This window comes from Thalassophryne amazonica, chromosome 9, assembly GCF_902500255.1.
Source record: "Thalassophryne amazonica chromosome 9, fThaAma1.1, whole genome shotgun sequence".
In the NCBI taxonomy this organism is placed as follows: Eukaryota; Metazoa; Chordata; class Actinopteri; order Batrachoidiformes; family Batrachoididae; genus Thalassophryne; species Thalassophryne amazonica.
Genome location: NC_047111.1, coordinates 6563893 through 6587470, shown reverse-complemented (window position 1 = coordinate 6587470; position 23578 = coordinate 6563893). Strand labels below are relative to the sequence as shown.

The 23578-nt window shown below is 39.5% G+C and overlaps 1 protein-coding gene across 1 annotated transcript; it reads right to left on the bottom strand.

Moving 5' to 3' along the window:
• Positions 1-442: 442 nt before the first annotated feature.
• On the bottom strand, positions 443-22722 carry gusb (glucuronidase, beta). The gene is made up of 12 exons (XM_034177531.1): positions 22331-22722; positions 16400-16585; positions 15692-15873; positions 13538-13680; positions 13252-13439; positions 8172-8324; positions 7908-8086; positions 3918-4064; positions 3521-3605; positions 2691-2867; positions 2231-2366; positions 443-1934 (listed from the first exon to the last, which is right to left on the bottom strand). Exons 1-12 carry the CDS (start codon positions 22532-22534, stop codon positions 1783-1785), a joined length of 1932 nt encoding a protein of 643 aa, XP_034033422.1. The 5' UTR covers positions 22535-22722; the 3' UTR covers positions 443-1782.
• Positions 22723-23578: the final 856 nt, after the last annotated feature.

The window sequence follows — 23578 nt, the reverse complement described above, 5'->3', positions numbered from 1 at the left end:
CAAATAATTTTTTCTTCCTAAAATTATCTTCCTTAACTCAAACTGAAAGCAAATCTCTACAACTTGATATAAATTAAAAATATGAAATCCAGCTTCCTGATGGTCCAAAACATTTCTCCAATCCCAGCCACAGAAGCCTGTAACTCCTTCTGGGTTGTCTAGGTGTCTTTCCTCACTCATCTTCTTGCACAGTCACTTAGTATTTCAGAACTGTCTACTCCACACAGATTTACCATAGTGCCATATTGTTTGTATTTTAGTGCCATACTGTTTGTATTTCTTTATAACTGATGTAAATAAAGTTCAAAACATATTCAGTGACTTGGAAATGTTCATGTATCCATCCCCTGACTTGTCTGAAGAAAACTGGCAATTAAATTATTTACAGGTATTATACCAAAGGGTCTGATTATACTTAGGCAACCCATCATCTTGTCTTTTATATTTTTAATTCATTTATGTCAGGTTGTAATGATTTACTTTCAGTTTAAGGAAGATCATTTTAGAAATTTTTATATTGAGAAGCCTGCTTTACCTTTTGTATTTGAAATGTCATAAACAAATTGAATTGTGTGAAATAAGGTGCTGAATACTTTTGGAAGCCACTGTATTACGCAATCATGCCATGAATGGGTGGAGTGTGTTCAACAGATTGCCCAATTGCGATGAATCAGACCCCTGGTCCCCAAAATCTGTGGATTCACTCCTGGTTTGGTGCCTCCTGCACTAGATGTGATCAGAAAAGCCAAAAAAACAAATATGGTGTCTGCTACCTGCCCTCAGGTTCATCTAACAAAGCAGCAACTGAAAGGAGAAACATGAAACATAGGCCAAATATGGGATGAAATATAGAACAGAACTGGAATGTAAAAAAAAAAGAATTAACAAATGGATAGAATGTGCGGCTGGGGATGATATCAGTACTTTTCTATAGTGCAAAGCTTTGAAAGCAAACTCAAAAACATTTCAAATCCTTTGCAACACTTGTGTCAAAATATCATTGTGGAGCCTGTATCAAAAGGAAAATATACTGAACACTGGCACCTCCACTTTACCATATCAAATTTTGTTATCTGACTAGTCAGTACAGTCTGTATGTGCCACCAACATGGCATTCTATTAGGAATTTTTTTTTTTTTTCCCTCGTAAGTCAGGCTTATGTGTGTTTCTTAAATCAAATGGTTACTGAAACTTGAATACAAGAAGAAGAAGAAGAGGATCATATTTAACGTGGGTAACCAACGAAAGCACGAAGCTTGTTTCCAGAAGGTCACGTGTCTCTCCCTCCTCCCCAGCACCGATGTTAAGAGTGCCAGTCGGGAGCGTGGCTGCAATCGGGAAGCGAACCCGAGTTGCTGGCGTCCCAGTCCAACGTGCAAGCTGTTACGCCACCCAAAAAAATCAGTTGCCGAAAATACGTATTTTCTGACAAAAATACTTTTCTACCGCCACCAGTAATGTGAGCAACTTCTGACAGCATTATTACTCTGGAAATGGAGTCTGGTGGAATGATTTTTTTCTTATCAATAACAACCTAATTTACCTGATCTGACATGGGTGCAGAAACTAGATTTTTTTTTTGTTTGCTTGATTTGTTGTTGTTTTTTTTTTTTAAAGAAGCTCCAGCTTTTTCTTTTAACATTATTTTGTTGTTTTAAATGATACAAACTCAAGTAGTTCCTGCTTCACCGGAAGCAGCACTATAGTCACAGTTGAGGTGGAGTCTATTTTCCCCATAGGCATAGTGTATGTTTCTGGTGGAATGCGTCACACATGCGGGCGTCACAGTGGGCAGGGGTAGTTGTTCCAAGGAGGCAGTGTCCCTGTTTCGTTTGCCAGCCTCCAGTATCTGTCCCTCAGGATAAATGCTCCGGCTTTGGGCTGACGTTGCCTCGTGAAAATACCCTTCTTGTTCCCCACAACACGGGTCACGCCTGCAGAGAAAAAATAAAGATCAGCAACAACTATGACTGAGGAGCATCGTGACAGTCACACTTTGGGGGAATTGTGCTTCCTAAATTTCAAAGGACAAGAAAGCTGAGTTCTGGAGACCTGGTGCAAAAAAAACAACAAAAACTTCAAAATGATTCTTTTGTCAATATGAAATTTGCACTTGAACCTGTTAAACAGCAGAAATGGGCCGTGATGTAGCAAAGATTCTGTTCAGATAAAATTACGATCATTAACTGGCACAGTTCTTGGTGTAGAGTTTGACGGGATTCCCAACTACCTTGCACCGTCATGAAGTCTGCAAAATTCCAGATGAGTTCCCCGACAACGTACTCCTTCCTCTTCTGGTCAAAGACTCTGTGGTAACTCTGCAGCACTACCTTCTGGTACTCCTCAGTAAACATCACGGGTGGATCCTGCAGAGGTAAGAGGGCATGTCACACTGAGCTCTGTGGGTGTGTCTAAGACACCAGAATCCCCAATATGGGCTTCTGTGACATATGTCACACAAGTTAAAAACAAAGTTTAAAAGCCAAATTTTGCTTCCAGTAAATTTCTGGGACTGTTGGACAGGAATCATCATCTCTATGCAGCTTTAAACGGAAGGTCAAATTAAACTGAGCATATTATGACCAATTTAATCCAAATTTGAATTTCAGCCTAAAATCCTAATAAACATATTAAATATTGATTTATTTCTGCTGCAGCAAAGAAACTGTGTGCACGCTAATGATCCTCACACTGTGAAGTCCTGGAATTACATCGGCCCCATATTCACTCTGGATGATGGGTTTCTTGTACTTCCCGTGCCAGTTGTCAAACTGAGTGCTGAGCTGGATGGGGATGACCTCCAGGTGACCCGCATCGTGGTACCAAGAGAAGTAACTGTTCACACAGATTACATCCACATACGGGGCCTATGGACAGACGACAACACGTGACTTTATTTTCATGCATGCTTGTCCTAACATAATGTAACTGTGTAAATTCTGTCAGTACCTAAACTCAACATGTCAATGTAACATCAAGTATAAATGATGTAATATGCAAATCAGGCTGTTCCTGGGACACTTTCATCTCCTGTTCAGACTGAACATATGGATGGAAGCTACAAAAAGAGAAGACAAAATGTATTGACTGCCGCCTAGTGTCTCCTGCAGGATACAACATTAAGATATTAAGACCATTTTTGAGATCCAATATCCATGTTCCTCCCTCCGGGATGTGCACGATCATATGTGTGGTTATTATACGACTATAATAATAAATGTACATGCACAAGACTTCACAATGAATAAATTAAAAACTGCATATATACAAAGTTAAGACAAAAAAAAAAAAAAAATATCACAGACCCTCAATGAGCAGAGACGGTCAAGAACGTGAGTCTACAACTGAGACCTAAAGAACTGAACTTAGCTGCTTTATCTCCATCAGGAGACAGAAAACTCTGCCACCCACCACTGATATGACAGTATTTTTTGAAAGCACATGTGGAAAATGTGGCGTCTTATATTAGGGCCAATACGTAAAATGTGTTGATTGTGAAGTCGGCGGCGTAAAAGCTCACCCCTCTGTCTTTGGAATATCGGCTGTTTGTTACAAAGGTGACGGGCCGAGTTGGGTCCAGAGCTTTTGTGTGCATTATCACCGTCCTACAAGAAAACCAAAAGGAGCCTCAGCGCAATAAAGTCCAGCTGAGCTGCAACATGCTCATGGTCACACTTCTGACACAAATCTACAAAAACACAAAACCGAATGTCAAAGCAAACACGACTTTTCAGAATGTGTCTGTTGTCTGAATCAGCTGTTTTTTGTTTTCCACGCTCCCTTTTGTGAAGCAGTTTGGTTGGATCTGTCTATGACCTGTGGCTGAGAACCAACACACACTGCTAAAACAAAACCACAAACAGCAACACAATGGGTCACTCTGTGAAGGGACCAATCAGTCACAGGGTCGGACTTACCTGAAATAAAAGTCAGCCGAGGGAATCTCTGATGACGGCTCATTGGCTACTGACCACATGACCACAGAGGGGTGGTTCTTGTCCCGACGTACGAGCTCGTCCATGACAGCCAGGTGGTGGGCTAAGGACGCACTCTGAAAACTACGACTGCATTAAGGAACACACAAAACGCCTGCTGAACATCTTTAAACACAGTCACATGGCTGAAAATGTTTTTATTTGTCTTTAATGTCCCAGTCATCACTGTGCACGCAGCACGACGGACATCGTGTTTGTGTGTGAATGTGGGCACATTTTTGTGAACACAGTAATATATATATATATATATATATATATATATATATATATACACACAACCCCTGGCAAAAATTATGGAATCACCGGCCTTGGAGGATGTTCATTCAGTTGTTTAATTTTGTAGAAAAAAAAAAAGCAGATCACAGACACAACACAAAACTAAAGTCATTTCAAATGGCAACTTCCTGCCTTTAAGAAACACTATAAGAAATCAGGAAAAATAATTGTGGCAGTCAGTAACGGTTACTTTTTTTAGACCAAGCAGAGGGAAAAAAATATGGACTCACTCAATTCTGAGGAATAAATTATGGAATCACCCTGTAAATTTTCATCCCCAAAACTAACACCTGCATCAAATCAGATCTGCTCGTTAGTCTGCATCTAAAAAGGAGTGATCACACCTTGGAGAGCTGTTGCACCAAGTGGACTGACATGAATCATGGCTCCAACACGAGAGACGTCAATTGAAACAAAGGAGAGGATTATCAAACTCTTAAAAGAGAGTAAATCATCACGCAATGTTGCAAAAGATGTTGGTTGTTCACAGTCAGCTGTGTCTAAAGTCTGGACCAAATACAACATGGGAAGGTTGTTAAAGGCAAACATACTGGTAGACCAAGGAAGACATCAAAGCGTCAAGACAGAAAACTTAAAGCAATATGTCTCAAAAATCGAAAATGCACAACAAAACAAATGAGGAACGAATGGGAGGAAACTGGAGTCAACGTCTGTGACCGAACTGTAAGAAACACGCTAAAGGAAATGGGATTTACATACAGAAAAGCTAAACGAAAGCCATCATTAACACCTAAACAGAAACAAACAAGGTTACAATGGGCTAAGAAAAAGCAATCGTGGACTGTGGATGACTGGATGAAAGTCATATTCAGTGATGAATCTCGAATCTGCATTGGGCAAGGTGATGATGCTGGAACTTTTGTTTGGTGCCGTTCCAATGAGATTTATAAAGATGACTGCCTGAAGAGAACATGTAAATTTCCACAATCATTGATGATATGGGGCTGCATGTCAGGTAAAGGCACTGGGGAGATGGCTGTCATTACATCATCAATAAATGCACAAGTTTACGTTGATATTTTGGACACTTCTTATCCCACCAATTGAAAGGATGTTTGGGGATGATGAAATCATTTTTCAAGATGATAATGCATCTTGCCATAGAGCGAAAACTGTGAAAACATTCCTTGCAAAAAGACACATAGGGTCAATGTCATGGCCTGCAAATAATCCGGATCTTAATCCAATTGAAAATCTTTGGTGGAAGTTGAAGAAAATGATCCATGACAAGGCTCCAACCTGCAAAGCTGATCTGGCAACAGCAATCAGAGAAAGTTGGAGCCAGATTGATGAAGAGTACTGTTTGTCACTCATTAAGTCCATGCCTCAGAGACTGCAAGCTGTTATAAAAGCCGGAGGTGGTGCAACAAAATACTAGTGATGTGTTTGAGCGTTCTTTTGTTTTTCATGATTCCATAATTTTTTCCTCAGAATTGAGTGATTCCACCAAGCATTCATGATATGCACACTCTTAAGGCTATGAAATTGGGCTATTAGTAAAAAAAAGTAGAAAAGTGGGTGTTCACAATAATAGTAGCATCTGCTGTTGACACTACAAACTCAAAACTATTATGTTCAAACTGCTTTTTTAGCAATCCTGTGAATCACTAAACTAGTATTTAGTTGTATAATCACAGTTTTTCATGATTTCTTCACATCTGCGAGGCATTAATTTTGTTGGTTTGGAACCAAGATTTTGCTCGTTTACTAGTGTGCTTGGGGTCACTGTCTTGTTGAAACACCCATTTCAAGGGCATGTCCTCTTCAGCATAAGGCAACATGACCTCTTCAAGTATTTTGACATATCCAAACTGATTCATGATACCTGGTATGTGATATATAGGCTCAACACCATAGTAGGAGAAACATGCCCATATCATGATGCTTGCACCACCATGCTTCACTGTCTTCACTGTGAACTGGGGCTTGAATTCAGAGTTTGGGGGTCGTCTCACAAACTGTCTGCGGCCCTTGGACCCAAAAAGAACAATTTTACTCTCATCAGTCCACAAAATATTCCTCCATTTCTCTTTAGGCCAGTTGATGTGTTCTTTGGCAAATTGTAACCTCTTCTGCACGTCTTTTATTTAACAGAGGGACTTTGCGGAGGATTCTTGCAAATAAATTAGCTTCACACAGGCATCTTCTAACTGTCACAGCACTTACAGGTAACTCCAGACTGTCTTTGATCATCCTGGAGCTGATCAATGGGTGAGCCTTTGCCATTCTGGTTATTCTTCTATCCATTTTGATGGTTGTTTTCCATTTTCTTCCACGTGTCTCTGGTTTTTTTTTTGTCCATTTTGAAGCATTGGAGATCACTGTAGATGAACAGCCTATAATTTTTTGCACCTGCGTATAAGTTTTCCCCTCTCCAATCAACTTTTTAATCAAACTACGCTGTTCTTCTGAATAATGTCTTGAACGTCCCATTTTCCTCAGGCTTTCAAAGAGAAAAGCATGTTCAACAGGTGCTGGCTTCATCCTTACATAGGGGACACCTGATTCACACCTGTTTGTTCCACAAAACTGATGAACTCACTGACTGAATGCCACACTACTATTATTGTGAACACCCCCTTTTCTACTTTTTTTTTTACTAATAGCCCAATTTCATAGCCTTAAGAGTGTGCATATCATGAATGCTTGGTCTTGTTGGATTTGTGAGAATCTACTGAATCTACTGGTACCTTGTTTCCCAAGTAACAATAAGAAATATACTCAAAACCTGGATAAATCTTTTTAGTCACATAGCACTACTATTATTCTGAACACTACTGTGTATATATATATATATATATATATATATATATATATTTATATATATATATATAAAATTTTGTATTAACATCTATGGCCACAAGATGACACCATCTACATATGTGACCGATTTGAAAGATGGACATTCTGATCCACACTCCAGTGCAGAAGATCGTGGTAATACAGCATTCAGCTGGTTGCCAACCATCATAAACCAAGAAGATCTGAATAAGGCCATGCTAGGTCTTAGAGAACAAGTGAAATTAATAAATCATGCTCTCAAACTGAAAGGCCATGCTCTTGAATAAACAGAGAGAATACCCTTCATACTACTCAGCATGCCATTTGTTTTTAGTTTGTGGGACAGCCAGAAAAGCAACCAGGAGGACAGCTAGGCTAAGGTAAGGCTAACGCTAACTTAAAAAAAATGTATAGGAGTTTTAAAACATTTAATTAAATTTACTGAGGTAAACATACAGAATTTTGGCTCTAAAGAGACTTTTTTGTCTGTTCAGTGGCAACAAGAAAGACTTGACCATTGAGTTCTATGAGCCTCCTACAATAGCATTAATTAACCTATAAACCTTTGCTCACTAATGCAGTGTTTGTGTTGCATATAAATAATGTGTGGACTAAACCTGGAAAGTGTTGGCAGGAAATTCAGATTTTTTTAAAAGAAATAAACCAAATATTCAAAATTTGCTACTTGATATCTTCAAAATGATAAATCCTAAAACTGTTTCAGACCTGTTTACAATTTAGCCATAGTTATTCCAACATGACATATTATCATGACAGATCACCTTGCTGGTTGTAATGGCTAACACCAATGAACAGCATGTTTTGATCACCTACGCATCTCTGATGCCAACTCCCGGGCACTCGTCTATCACCACGATGCCATGGCGGTCACACATCTGCAGGATCTCCTCAGCGTACGGGTAGTGGCTGGTGCGGAACGAGTTGGCTCCCAACCACTTCAACAAATTAAAGTCTTTGACAACCAGGGGCCAGTCAAAGCCTTTCCCTCGAATCTACACAGTAAAAAGAAGACAGGGAATTTTTGTTAATGTTTCCACCAAGCTTTTATTTTGAATGGTTTTCTTTCATGATACTTACATCAGCATCCTCATGTTTATTGACTCCATGAAAGTAGAACGGCATGTTGTTAATGAGAAACTGGTTGCTGGTTACGTTGACTGTGCGGATGCCAACAGGTAGCGTGTATACGTCCTCGTATGTCATTGACCACCGGGTGGCAGTAACGTGAACCTTTAGAATAAGATAAACAAATGCAAATTACACAAATGTTGACATGTTGATTAACTGTAACACTGACAACTAAATAAACACATGACAACTAATCAAAATGGTATCATAAAAAAATTAACAAATAATGATGCAAAGTAAAGCAAATAAATAAAATAAAATATCACTGGTTTGTTTAAACACAAATTACACATGGCATATTTACTAGTATAGTATTACATTTACTATTACTACATTTACAGTTACCCGTTCTACATACGAGTAATAGAGAAGAATTTTATCCATGTCATTGTATATTTCATGTCACTTTAGTTACACTGTAGTACTAAGTAGGTGTACATTGTAAGTTACATTGTGTGCATGTTGTCATCATTAATTTTTATAGAGCAATTTGTGACATTCATGAGACTCAAGTGAAGGATGATAAAAGGTGACAGCAGGTCATATCACGGCAACACTCTGGGATATATAATGTTCTTAGTGTGACCCTGAGGTGCACAAATGAAAAGTCTGTCAGGGTGACCAATCAGGAGCATCCTACACATAGCTGACCGCGTGAGAAGCATGGTGTCTCCAGATTTAGCCCAACCACTTTCAGTGACTGTCCCTGTGACTTCTTGGGAGGCATAATTGCAAAAACACGCTTTAACTCACACGCTGTGCGCGCTGGCCCGTTTGGTTGTAATTAAAGTGCACCCTAGCCAGCCGCTACTACGTACTAAGTAAAGTGTGATGCTTCCTACCTGACCTGAGTACCATGTGAACAGTTGCCCCATGTGCCTTGGGGCAACTGTTTGTTGTGATTTGGCGCTATATAAATAAAATTGATTTGATTTGATTTGAACTGCGAAAATAAGGGCTGCAGTGGGTCGTGATTGCAATTAAAGTGCACATTTGCTTTCAACCTAAGGGCCCCAGTGACCTCCCCATTGCTGCCCCCAGTCAGTCACCACAGCAGGTTTGGTGTTGATTGCTTAATTACTGTGAGTGTGCATAGCAAGCGAACACACACACACACACACACACACACACACACACGGTCAGCTTTATATATTAGATAATCATACACAAAGAGAAGCCGGCACAGCCAGCTGGTGTGAGCTGCTGTCCCGTCCAGATGACCTCTACCCCCAGCCCAGTCTCACGTTTTTTTTGTTCATCCTCCCATCACGAAATGATTAAAGTTTTTGTGACTTTTTTTTTTTTTTAAACTCACAATTACTAAACCTACTCCTACCACCAACCCTAACCTTAACCCCACCCCACCCCACCCTGCTGCACTTTTAATTACATAAGCCACATTCAGCTTGGGACTCAACTCATCTGCCACTCCCCTCACCCTGGCTTCCTCCCTGCCACCTCAACAGCAGCGCGGTTTTTACTGCTGCAGCCTTCAACTCCCCAAGCTGGGCGGCACGGACCCTTCCTGCTGCAACCTTCACCCACTTTGCCTCAATTCGGATGACAGACTGCTTCAAGTTTAGTGCACATAAACAATGTCAAATGTATATGTGTTGTCTTTAATCCTGATGTGTGCCATTATTAAGGTAAACAAGTAATAATTGTGGATAAATTGCTGTATCTTGTCTGAGGTAATTGGAATGTAAACGTAATTGTTATTGTTGTACTTGTGTAATGACAATGACAATAAATCTTATATCACGGAATGAATTAGAATGAATTTGTGCTCCCATGATGAACATTTTGTACTTTTCGTGACAATATGACGAACCAATAGATTAATGTATATTTCATGCTGCTGAATCACAACAATATGTGAGACTGGGTTGCTACCGCACAACTGTACATGTGCTTTCACACCTCACCTGTCGAGTTGAGATACAAAATGTATTAAATGTTTTAACAAAATGCAGTTTTGAAAAGTGCACACTGTAATTTACTAATCTGTAGAGTAGGTATATGATGATACAGATTTTTTTCTGTCATGATTATCTTGGCCATTATAACTGAGATGAACAATAATATCACAATAATAAACATTGTGTACAAGTTTAAAAAGGCCTTAAAATGCTGGAATCTCAACAGTACATTTTATTGTTGACTAAAACTAATTTTTATTGTATAGTTTTTCCTATGGGCCAATATCAACTGAACGTATACTAAATATAATAAATGATTTGTCTGTTATCTGTTATGAATACTTATCTTTTTCTAGTGAGTACATTTTACACATTACAGTACTACGTTTGGATGAACAAATTATACATTTATTTGCCCGTCAAAATAAGGTAACTTTGTCAAGAGTCATATATTCAGTGAATGAAAGTGAAGCACGACAGGGAGCTCATCTTGACACATAAGTGTGGATTTTTTCATCTTGGACGGGAGATGTCTTCGAAGGCCAGAGGCTGTGTGTGTTTCTCCTCCAGGTAAAACTGGAATTGTGACAGGAAGGGCATGCAGTGTAAAACTTGTGCCAAATCGGATCCTGATGTGGCTCTGTGCTGGGATGAGCCCAGTTAAACCGGCGCAGCTGGAAGTCCAACAACACAAAGAGAACTCAGTGAAGCAAATCTTCACTAGAATTGAAAATTTATTCAAATGTTTGCAGCTGCTCAATTTATGATTTATTCCTCAACTGACTAATTAATTTAATGATTTAATTATCGACCATTATGATGTAAAGTTTTGCACATTACATCCCTTAGAAAGTGTTCTGTGTTGGTTATTTAGCTGCAGCTCTGCTCTTCACATGGTTACATACAAATTCACTGGGACTGGAGACTGTGTACGACAGGAAGTGTTCAACTGGAAAAAAAAAAAAGAAAAAAGAGAAGTGACCCTTTTTTATTGCTTAAAAATTTAAGTTATTTTCTTTACTGCTTATGTTGCTTAAAAAATAAGCAGAAGTAAAGCAATTTACTGTGAGACATTTTGAGAGTTCTCATTTTTTTTTCAATAATGACAGTATCTAGTATCTATCTGTAAACAAACTCCTCCATCACAGACGGCGGCGTTACACGCTCCTGTGCACGTGACTGGAGAACTGAATCAAGCCTTGCCTCTGCCTTCTGTGAACTGCAGCTGAAATTTGTGATATTCGAATGATATTCGACAGGAATGACATCTCGTCAGAACACGGATCAGGGCGCGGAGTAATACATCCAAATGTGAAATGGTTGAGTATTTTGCCACCGCTACCCCAATATTATACGGTCTGAAATCTCACACGATTAACCAATCAGATCTGCGGAAAAAATGTAATTGGATTAGAATGAGAAGTATACAGATTTTTTTGCATACCTGTTAGTACAAACAAAGTATACTGTAAGTATAAACTGCTAAGTATCTATCCGATAAGCACAAGTCACACCCACAGAAGCTTGTCTCTCCTTCAGAGCTGTGACTGGCCTTTTAGAAGTGAGTTATCATATTTAACAGGACGCACATCTCTACAGACTTTTCTTATGGCTATGAAGCAGAACAATGAACATGTCTGTCTGTCGGTGATAACTTCAGAACGCAAAGAGCAATTTCAATCAAACTTGAATAAACTCAGTGGACCATCCTCCCGTAACACAGGTCATGTCAAGGTCATAGGTCTAAGGACAAGGTGAAGTCAGAGCTCATCATCTAACATATATTTGTGATCTTGTTAGGAACGAGTTGAGATAATGAAATGCAGTTTTCTGCACAGATGCCATTTCTTTTGAGCCTAACAGTTCAAACACACCTCTGATGACAACAAGCAAAGCCAAACAATGAGCCATTGCTGCAATCGTCTGGATGACATGTTGCATCAGGTTTCTATATTCACTTATTGAGAACTGATACAATTTTGAACCATTTGACATTAAAGTAACAGTAATGTTGTATACGTACCATTGTTCCCTGAGTATAAATTGCTTCATATATATATATATATATATATATATATATATATATATATATATATACACAAAACCTCAATCAATTCCAATGAAGTTGGGACGTTGTGTAAAATGTAAATAAAAACAGAATACAATGATTTGCAAATCCTCTTCAATCTGTATTCATTTGAATACACCACAAAGACAAGATATTTATTGTTCAAACTGATAAACTTTATTGTTTCGTGCAAATACTGAAATTGCAATGGAAGTGAACTGAACTATTTTTTCATGCAGTTGTTGACAAAGTGGTGATCCTCACCCCATCTTTGCTTGTGAATGTCAGACTTTTGGGGATGCTCCTTTTATACCCAATCATGACACAAAATTAGTGTCCTCAGTTCCCAAACACTTATTGATTGTTGTTAGAAGGAAAGGTGATGTAACACAGTGGTAAACATACCACTGTCCCAGCTTTTTTGAAACATGTTGCAGGCATCCATTTCAAAATGAGCAAATATTTGCACAAAAACAACAAAGTTTATCAGTTTGAACATTAAATATCTTGTCTTTGTGGTGTATTCAATTGAATATAGGTTGAAGAGGATTTGCAAATCATATTCTGATTTTATTTACATTTCACACAACATCCCAACTTCATTGGAATTGGAGTTGTATGGTTGTGTGTGTGTGTATATATATATATATATATATATATATATATATATATATATATATATATATATATATATATATAGAGAGAGAGAGAGAGAGAGAGAGAGAGAGAGAGAGAGAGAGAGAGAGAGAGAGAGAGAGAGAGAGAGAGAGAGAGAGAGAGAGAGATCCTGTGACTCAAAAATAATAATAATCACACATTCCTTATTAATAGTAATAATGTTGATGACTATTTATACAGGACTTCCCCAGGAATCTAAAAAAAACAAAAAAACAAACTATAATAATAATAATAATAGAAGAAAAATGACTGTAGTAAAAAGTACACAACAGCAATGTACAAAAATGGCAAATTAACAAGCTCATAATACAGAATATAGGTGTGAGTTATAAAATACTGAACATCTTCAGTCCCAGTGTCTCACCTCCATGGAGTAAAGATAAGCCGGATCCTGGTGCATCAGATACGGCCACCACAGCTTGACGTCTGTCACTCTCAGCACTCCGGACAGCTCGCTCGAGGAGGCCACACAGTGACCTTCTTTGTCCATCAGCGTGACCTTCAGGCTGACCTTGGGAGAACCCACGACTGAAATCATGTACGTGACTAAACCTGGATCACAAAAGCAGAAACACACTGTGTGTCCAGTGTTTAGTCCTTCACAAAGAGTGTTGTGGTTATAACAGTGTGTTGTCCTTGTTTTCTTTTACCGATGTTATCAGAGTAGTCAGTCACCACAGTGATGTCATCAACGTACACCTGAGGGGTAGTATAGAGCAAGACCGCACGATGGATCCCAGCATAGTTGAAAAAGTCAAACTGGATGTCTTGAACAAAGTAACCTTCAGGATACCTGTAAAGTAATTACATTCAATTTGTTTCCTCCCTAAAGGCAAATATTTCAATTCAGTTTATTTACATAGTGCCAAATAACAATGTAGGCTGGTAAGGTCGCCCTACGGCACTTTACAAAGCGCCGTAGGGCGACCTTACCAACCCCCCAGAGCAAGCAGAAAAGGTAGGAAAAAACGCCCTCGTGTTTTTTTTTGTTTTTTTTTTGTAGGAAGTAATCTAAAGCAGAGCGGATTCAGAGGGGTGACCATCTGCTTTGGCCACACTATCAATAACACAAATCAATTACAATTAAAAGTACAACAAAGAAATGTCCAACAAGACAACATTCATATATTACATTAAAATAAAGACATTTAAAGTGTGCCAACTCCTGTTAAATGTTCAATTAAAACACTGTAAATAACTCTTAGAACTGTGTTTTTGGAGATTCTTGTCATGTATTGTTGAAGGTAAAATGCTTAAATGTATTTGAAATGCCTGCTAAAATGCAAAGAAGCAATTGTAAATGAAGAGCTAAAGTTTTGGTATGAAAGACTTATTTGAGTGACTGTCTAAGTTGAAAATACAAATTTGCTTAAATCCTGGCACACACACTCCTACCCCCCACCACCCCGTGGCCAAAATATCCCTGCTTTGCACACAAGCGGAATGTTTGCTTGTTTGTCTGTGAGTCTGTCTGATTTTTAGTGCAATACCATAAAATCACTTGTATGGAATTCAGTAAAATTTGATAGACAACACCAGAGCTCAGTGAAGAAGATACTAGATTTGATTATGCAGGATAATGTTTTGCATAATGTTTTATAACGTCTACCATTCATTTTCATGTTATTTGTACTAGTGAAACAGCCACTAGTACAGTGAGAATTCTATACTAGGTCTAAACATTTTAGTGTGTTACCAGATCTGCCCCAAAATTTAATAACTACATTTTTATAAAAATTACTTAGCATCAGAAAGACTGAATATATTAAATCCATAGTCCATGAGCCAGTCATGAATTTTGACCTAATCGGTACCACTTAATGGGAAAAAAATGACACTTAGAATCCAGCCTCAGTGTATCATGGCCTACACAAAAATGTATGATTAGCCATCCCAGGGTGGTAGCTGTAGCCAGGTAGGGGTCAATGAAGAATTACACAGAGGTCAAACTTTAAAAATGCTCCAATCATGTTGAAAACTATATCACATTATTTATCTGATCATAATTCCAAAAAGGTATAGTTTGGACTATCTATGGTGGAATGTTCTGGATTTATGTGGTAAAAACAGCAAAAATGGTGACAAAGGTCAATTTCAGTTTGTACAGAGGTCAAAAGTTAAAGTTGCTCCAATTTCCGCAAAAAATGTTGCAAATTATTGGTTGAAATAAAAGGATCAATAAATGGAATAGCTTTGACTGTGTTGAATGCTTTCTCTCTCTAAGTAAAGGTCAAACAAGGTCAACATCCATGGAATTCTATGACATGTGACATATGTTACCCAGTAACATGATAACTAAGCATGACAGATGGTGCAAACTATTCCTTTTTAGAACCCCATTAACCCAAACAATAATTTGCAGAATTTTTTCTGAAATTGGAGCAACTTTAATATTTGACCCATGTACAAACTGAAATTGACCTTTGTCACCATTTTTGCTGTTTTGACCCCATAACTCCAGAACATTCCGTCACAGATGGTCCAAACTATACCTTTTTGGAATCAAAATGATTAGACAAGTAATGTGATAGAGTTTTCAACATGATTGGAGCATTTTTAAAGTTTGACCTATGTGTAATTCTTCATTGACCCCTACCTGGCTACACCTACCACCCTGGGACGGCTATCATACATTTTTGTGTAGGCCATGATACACTGAGGCTGGATTCTAAGTGTCATTTTTTTTTTCCCCTTAAGTGGTACCGAAAACCTGCTTGACCCATGGATTACCAGTAATTTGATGTGCTTCACTGCACCCAGAACCAAACATTCTTACAGCAGGTCAGAAAATCAAACATTCTTACATGGATCTGTCATCCATGTACTGGATGGTTCCAGGAGGCAGAGTCTGCAGAGTCAGCGTGTTGTTGATGGCGATGGTGACCCTGCACGATGCGGTTGGCCCCTGGCGGATTAAACTGCCTATCTCAGCCTCAAAGGGAAGATGTCCACCTTCGTGCTTGACCACTTTCATCCCATTCACCCACTGCACAAGTCAAAGACAAAGATTCTCTTGAAAATTTTCCTGATTTTTCTCTGTTGCTTGTCACTTTAAATGGAATTTTAGGTTTATGTTTACAAACATATTCAGGGGTGTGAGTAGAAAATTAAAATAAAAAAGACAAAAAAAAAAAAGACGAATCTAGGCGGGGTCGGGGGGCATGCTCCCCCCTGAACATTTTCTATTTTCCTTCCATTTCCTGTATTTGAGCATACAAATTTGGGTAAAAACACCACATGATTTCAACAGAATAAACTGTTTAATCAACCACATGTCACAACTTATGTGAACAAAACAAGGTAAAAAAAAAAGTAAGATATAATAACTGATAACCAAGGAGTAAAAAGTCAAAGTTTGAGCAATCGAAACAGTCAGTCAAATGTTAGTTGACTGCACAGAAATACCTCACACCTGCAGCCGCTACAACCGAGGACACAACATGTGACCACGTCCTCTTCAGAGTATTTTATTGTGCATCAAATTATGACGTATCGTTAAACACGACACTCACCACCACTGAATAATAGTGAGCACTTCCCACTCTGAGAACGACTCTCTTTCCTTTGTCGGTCACCCAGTGGGCGGGCACCACCGCCTCGCGCTCGTACCACACCCAGCCAATGAAATCTCTCAGCTTGGGGTCCTGTGTGATGTCATTGTAGCTGGCAGGAACCGGCATGTCAATCACTGGACCGGACTAAAACACATGATCACATGTTACAAAGTAGAGACAGAAAAGCAATTAAAAACTAAAAACAAAATAAACATGTAATAGTTACTTTTGACATGTAACAGGTTACAGATTAGTAGCGTTTAAAATGTAATAAGTAATGTCACTTTTAAAATTACTCACAGCAATGTAACTTACCCTTCATTACTTTTTGAATAGTTTTCTAGCAAATGTTTTAAACTGGACAATAAAGCAGAAAAATATAAAAAATTAGGGCTGCAACAAACGATTATTTGGATCATCAATGAATCTGATGGGGTTTCGACACGATTAATCGATTAATCGGATTAGCGGGGAATTTTTTTAAAATGTGCCAGGGAAACAATTTTTCTCTCCTTCCATCACTTTATTTAACAACAGAACATTATTTGAAAACTTAAAATACTTGAAAATCAACAAATCATCAAATGTCTCTTGGCTGTCGAAATATAAAATAATAAAGAATAAAACAGTTTATAATAAAGAACAAAAATAATTATTTCAAATGGCATTGCTTTATCAAAGTGCTGAGTTGCCATAAAACAACATTGAAACATATAAATGTTATAAAATATATGGTGAAAAAAAGGTAGTTTGTTGCTGCAAATGAGCAATTAGCATAACCAGTTAACCATAAAACCTAAATCAAAAACTATAGCCTGACTCATTATACGAGGTCTGTGAGAAAAGTAACGGACCTTTTTATTTTTTTCAAAAACCTTATGGATTTGAATCACGTGTGATTGCATCAGCCAAGCTTGAACCTTCGTGCACATGCGTGAGTTTTTTCACGCCTGTCGGTTGCGTCATTCACCTGTGAGCAGGCTTTGTGTGGGCACTAGTCCACCCCTCTCAGCGGATTTTTATTGCGAATAAATGTCTGAACGATTTGGAGCTTTACTGTATCAATTTTTTTCCAGAAACTGTGAGAGACCTCCAGGTGGACACCGTTCGGAAAATTCAGATGGCTTTCAGGGACGATTTTATGGGGATTACACAGATTAAGGAGTGCTCCAGACGGTTTAAAGACCGCCCACAGCATCTGAGAGCGCGCCGTGCTCCGAGCGCCGATCGACAGGCTCAAACCCCGCTGAAACAACCAGATCATTTCCAACGTGAAGGCTTTGTTGATCCGGGACGTCGTCTGACGTACACAAAAATGGCAGGAGACGTGGACATCAGCACTTTTTCAGCACATTCCACTGTTACAGGAGGTTTTTTCATGGAAAGAAAAGCAGAGGATTGCGCCACCGTGCTGCTCATGGCGCGGGACAAAACCACCTCCGTGTTGGTCTCACAGGACGGCTTTCAGACGGCTGTCGGTGGGTTTTCAGTCGTGTGACTAACCGAGAAATTGTGGATGAGCCTGGACATGCCCCAACATGTCCTGTGAGGCTTCATCACAGCGTTACTTTGCACCATGCGGCACCGCCGTGACGCGTGGAATTCCTCCGCTCCTCTTTCCATGACAAAAACTCCTGTAACAATGGAATGTGCCATTCATTTCCAAACTGGACGCTGTGTTTTATCCGGGACGTCCTCTGACTTGCACAGGAACTGCGGAAGACGTGGACATCAGCACTTTTTCGGCACATTGAGACAGACGTGCGGAAGAATTCCACGCGTCGCGGTGGAGCCACATGGCGCAAAGCAACGCCGTAAATCTGATTATGATGAAGTCAGTGTCTCACCAGCCATCAACCTCACTGCACGTCAGTGCTGAACTTCATTTCATGTGTTGCAACTGGGCACACCCAGACTGTACATATGAGGAGTTTTTGTATATATATTATCCATGTATATCTATATATCCATCATTTGTCCAATGGGAGTGAAAATCTGTTATACAAAATCCGGTATATATTGCATTTATTAGATAGAAAACCACACAAAACAATGGAACTTTTGCTTTTGTCCGGTGAGTGTGAATAACCGGTTTATACCATGACAGTTTAGGCGCATTTTACTGTGTGTGTGTCTATATATACACTCAACAAAAATATAAACGCAACACTTTTGGTTTTGCTCTCATTTTGTATGAGATGAACTCAAAGAGCTAAAAGTTTTTCCACATACACAATATCACCATTTCCCTCAAATATTGTTCACAAACCAGTCTAAATCTGTGATAGTGAGCACTTCTTCTTTGCTGAGATAATCCATCCCACCTCACAGGTGTGCCATATCAAGATGCTGATTAGACACCATGATTAGTGCACAGGTGTGCCTTAGACTGCCCACAATAAAAGGCCACTCTGAAAGGTGCAGTTTTATCACACAGCACAATGCCACAGATGTCGCAAGATTTGAGGGAGCGTGCAGTTGGCATGCTGACAGCAGGAATGTCAACCAGAGCTGTTGCTCATGTATTGAATGTTCATTTCTCTACCATAAGCCATCTCCAAAGGCATTTCAGAGAATTCTGCAGTACATCCAACCAGCCTCACAACCGCAGACCACATGTAACCACACCAGCCCAGGACCTCCACATCCAGCATGTTCACCTCCAAGATCGTCTCATACCAGCCACTCGGACAGCTGCTGAAACAATCGGTTTGCATAACCAAAGAATTTCTGCACAAACTGTCAGAAACCGTCTCAGGGAAGCTCATCTGCATGCTCGTCGTCCTCATCGGGGTCTCGACCTGACTCCAGTTCGTCGTCGTAACCGACTTGAGTGGGCAAATGCTCACATTCGCTGGTGTTTGGCACGTTGGAGAGGTGTTCTCTTCACGGATGATGCGAAGGAGATGTGTTGCACTGCATGAGGCAAGTGGTGGTCACACCAGATACTGACTGGTATCCCCCCCCCCCCCAAGTAAAACAAAACTGCACCTTTCAGAGTGGCTTTTTATTGTGGGCAGTCTAAGGCACACCTGTGCACTAATCATGGTGTCTAATCTGCATCTTGATATGGCACACCTGTGAGGTGGGATGGATTATCTCAGCAAAGGAGAAGTGCTCACTATCACAGATTTAGACTGGTTTGTGAACAATATTTGAGGGAAATGGTGATATTGTGTATGTGGAAAAAGTTTTAGCTCTTTGAGTTCATCTCATACAAAATGGGAGCAAAACAAAAAGTGTTGCGTTTATATTTTTGTTGAGTATATATATATATATATATATATATATATATATATATATATATATATATATATATATATATATATATATATATATATTCTCAGTGGCTATAATGGATTGCAATTACATGTTAATAGCTACATCCAAACGCTGTCAATCAATCAATCAATCAATTTTTTTCATATAGCGCCAAATCACAACAAACAGTTGCCCCAAGGCGCTTTATATTGTAAGGCAAGGCCATACAATAATTATGTAAAACCCCAACGGTCAAAACGACCCCCTGTGAGCAAGCACTTGGCTACAGTGGGAAGGAAAAACTCCCTTTTAACAGGAAGAAACCTCCAGCAGAACCAGGCTCAGGGAGGGGCAGTCTTCTGCTGGGACTGGTTGGGGCTGAGGGAGAGAACCAGGAAAAAGACATGCTGTGGAGGGGAGCAGAGATCGATCACTAATGATTAAATGCAGAGTGGTGCATACAGAGCAAAAAGAGAAAGAAACAGTGCATCATGGGAACCCCCCAGCAGTCTACGTCTATAGCAGCATAACTAAGGGATGGTTCAGGGTCACCTGATCCAGCCCTAACTATAAGCTTTAGCAAAAAGGAAAGTTTTAAGCCTAATCTTAAAAGTAGAGAGGGTGTCTGTCTCCCTGATCTGAATTGGGAGCTGGTTCCACAGGAGAGGAGCCTGAAAGCTGAAGGCTCTGCCTCCCATTCTACTCTTACAAACCCTAGGAACTACAAGTAAGCCTGCAGTCTGAGAGCGAAGCGCTCTATTGGGGTGATATGGTACTACGAGGTCCCTAAGATAAGATGGGACCTGATTATTCAAAACCTTATAAGTAAGAAGAAGAATTTTAAATTCTATTCTAGAATTAACAGGAAGCCAATGAAGAGAGGCCAATATGGGTGAGATATGCTCTCTCCTTCTAGTCCCCGTCAGTACTCTAGCTGCAGCATTTTGAATTAACTGAAGGCTTTTTAGGGAACTTTTAGGACAACCTGATAATAATGAATTACAATAGTCCAGCCTAGAGGAAATAAATGCATGAATTAGTTTTTCAGCATCACTCTGAGACAAGACCTTTCTGATTTTAGAGATATTGCGTAAATGCAAAAAAGCAGTCCTACATATTTGTTTAATATGCGCTTTGAATGACATATCCTGATCAAAAATGACTCCAAGATTTCTCACAGTATTACTAGAGGTCAGGGTAATGCCATCCAGAGTAAGGATCTGGTTAGACACCATGTTTCTAAGATTTGTGGGGCCAAGTACAATAACTTCAGTTTTATCTGAGTTTAAAAGCAGGAAATTAGAGGTCATCCATGTCTTTATGTCTGTAAGACAATCCTGCAGTTTAGCTAATTGGTGTGTGTCCTCTGGCTTCATGGATAGATAAAGCTGGGTATCATCTGCGTAACAATGAAAATTTAAGCAATACTAATACTACCTAAGGGAAGCATGTATAAAGTGAATAAAATTGGTCCTAGCACAGAACCTTGTGGAACTCCATAATTAACTTTAGTCTGTGAAGAAGATTCCCCATTTACATGAACAAATTGTAATCTATTAGACAAATATGATTCAAACCACTGCAGCGCAGTGCCTTTAATACCTATGGCATGCTCTAATCTCTGTAATAAAATTTTATGGTCAACAGTATCAAAAGCAGCACTGAGGTCTAACAGAACAAGCACAGAGATGAGTCCACTGTCCGAGGCCATAAGAAGATCATTTGTAACCTTCACTAATGCTGTTTCTGTACTATGATGAATTCTAAACCGGACTGAAACTCTTCAAATAGACCATTCCTCTGCAGATGATCAGTTAGCTGTTTTACAACTACCCTTTCAAGAATTTTTGAGAGAAAAGGAAGGTTGGAGATTGGCCTATAATTAGCTAAGATAGCTGGGTCAAGTGATGGCTTTTTAAGTAATGGTTTAATTACTACCACCTTAAAGGCCTGTGGTACATAACCAACTAACAAAGATAGATTGATCATATTTAAGATCGAAGCATTAAATAATGGTAGGGCTTCCTTGAGCAGCCTGGTAGGAATGGGGTCTAATAAACATGTTAAAATAAACATAGTTAAAATTTTATTAGCAAAGAAAGTCATGAAGTCATTACTAGTTAAAGTTAAAGGAATACCCAGCTCAATAGAGCTCTGACTCTTTGTCAGCCTGGCTACAGTGCTGAAAAGAAACCTGGGGTTGTTCTTATTTTCAGTGAGGTATGCAAGTGTAACCACTGTTATACGAGCGAAGCGCTGCAAAGCTCACTCTATGGTAGGCGAAGGCACAAACCGGAAATGGCGCACAAAAAAATCTGCCCATAGGGGAAAAAGCCACAAACCGGAAATGACATGATGAGATGCTGAAGAGCTTTGCTTGTTCATGCCTGCGACATATACATATTAATAATTGTCAAACAGTAATAATAATTAACAACAGCAGCTGTAATAAAGCTGACTTGCATGTAATTCAAACTAAAAGCCTGCTGATGGTATCGGGGCCCCTCAGCAGAAAATTCTGGCTCCGCCCCTGTAAGTTACAGGATGAAACCTGTCTAAGAAACTGTCCGATTGCTGCAGACGGCTTCCTTAATCTTGACTTCTAAACAGTGTAAGAGTGGCTCTGACCTCTGACAGTGGTCGTTTGTACCAAGCCTCCTCGAAGCCCTGGTTCCGGTTCGGGGACAGATCCGCCCTGAAGACCCACAGCCCGCTGAGCTCCTTCAGCTCTCTGGACCAGGACTCCCGCGGGAACAACATCCCGGAGTCCAGCAGGACCACGTCCACCACCGACCACACACACAGCGCACGGAAAAACACCCAACCCGCCATCCAGACCAAAAACAAAAAAAAAAGTTCGACTCACAAAACCGACTTCAGCAACGCACGACGACGTCATCAAACTTAAGTCACATGATCAACGTTCTTCACTGCGATGCCTTCAGGGCATCCGGAAATGAGGAGGAACTTCCTCATTTTCTTTTTTTTTTTTTTTTTTTTTTTTTTTCTTCTTCTTCTTCTTCTTCTTCTTCTTCTTCTTCTTCTTCTTCTTCTTCTTCTTCTCTCTCTCTCTCTCTCTCTCTCCTCTCTCTCTCTCTCTCCTCTCTCTCTCTCTCTCTCTCTCTCTCTCTCTCTCTCTCTCTCTCTCTCTCTCTCTCTCTCTGTCTCTCTCTCTCTCTCTGTAGCGCGCGCACACAAAATGAGATGGGGAGGGGAAATATGTAGAAAGTTCAAATGATATCATTTTTAAGTTTTCTAGGTCACCATATTGATTTATTTATCTATTTAAAATTATTTATGTCTGTCATCATCGCAGTGATCTAGTACAGATTATTTTGATCCATCCATCATCCATCCATCCATCCATCCATCCATCCATCCATCCATCCATCCATCCATCCATCCATCCATCCATTATCCTGTACATCTTTTTTGGATTTTATGTGCACTTATTAGAAATCCTACATTTTCTTTGACACGGGAAGCAGCGCCTGATTGCTGATTGTGAGCTTGGTGTGGACACTAGATGGCGCCAGACAGCAGCACAAAGCCGATGGCTGACACAGCAGAGCCCAGAAACACCACGAATTTCTTCACAGTGACTAAAACAACTCGAATCTGAGGAGTACATGGTGATAAAATCACAGATTTCTAAATCTTGACACTAACCATCTCCTCACAGATTCAGTAACTGTCGCGTGCTTTCACGTGCAGCATGACCCCTCATTCATTGCTCAAAAAAAAAAAAAAAAAAAAAAAAATAATAATAATAATAAAATAAAATAAAATTAATCACTCCTCAGTGGTACTTTCTGCTGGGCCATGAGTCCATATGATATCCATATGATATCCATTAGCTGTGAGCATGAAGTTACT

What these genes read in the sequence shown, in the direction of transcription:
- gusb (XM_034177531.1), bottom strand. Translation starts at nt 22,534, where the DNA reads ATGGCGGGTTGGGTGTTTTTCCGTGCGCTGTGTGTGTGGTCGGTGGTG. An exon ending in CTCACTATTATTCAGTGGTG is followed by an intron (nt 15,874 to 16,399) that starts GTGAGTGTCGTG and finishes TGACTTGTGCAG; the next exon opens with TGGGTGAATGGGATGAAAGT. An exon ending in AGACTTCATGACGGTGCAAG is followed by an intron (nt 1,935 to 2,230) that starts GTAGTTGGGAAT and finishes TTTTCTCTGCAG; the next exon opens with GCGTGACCCGTGTTGTGGGG.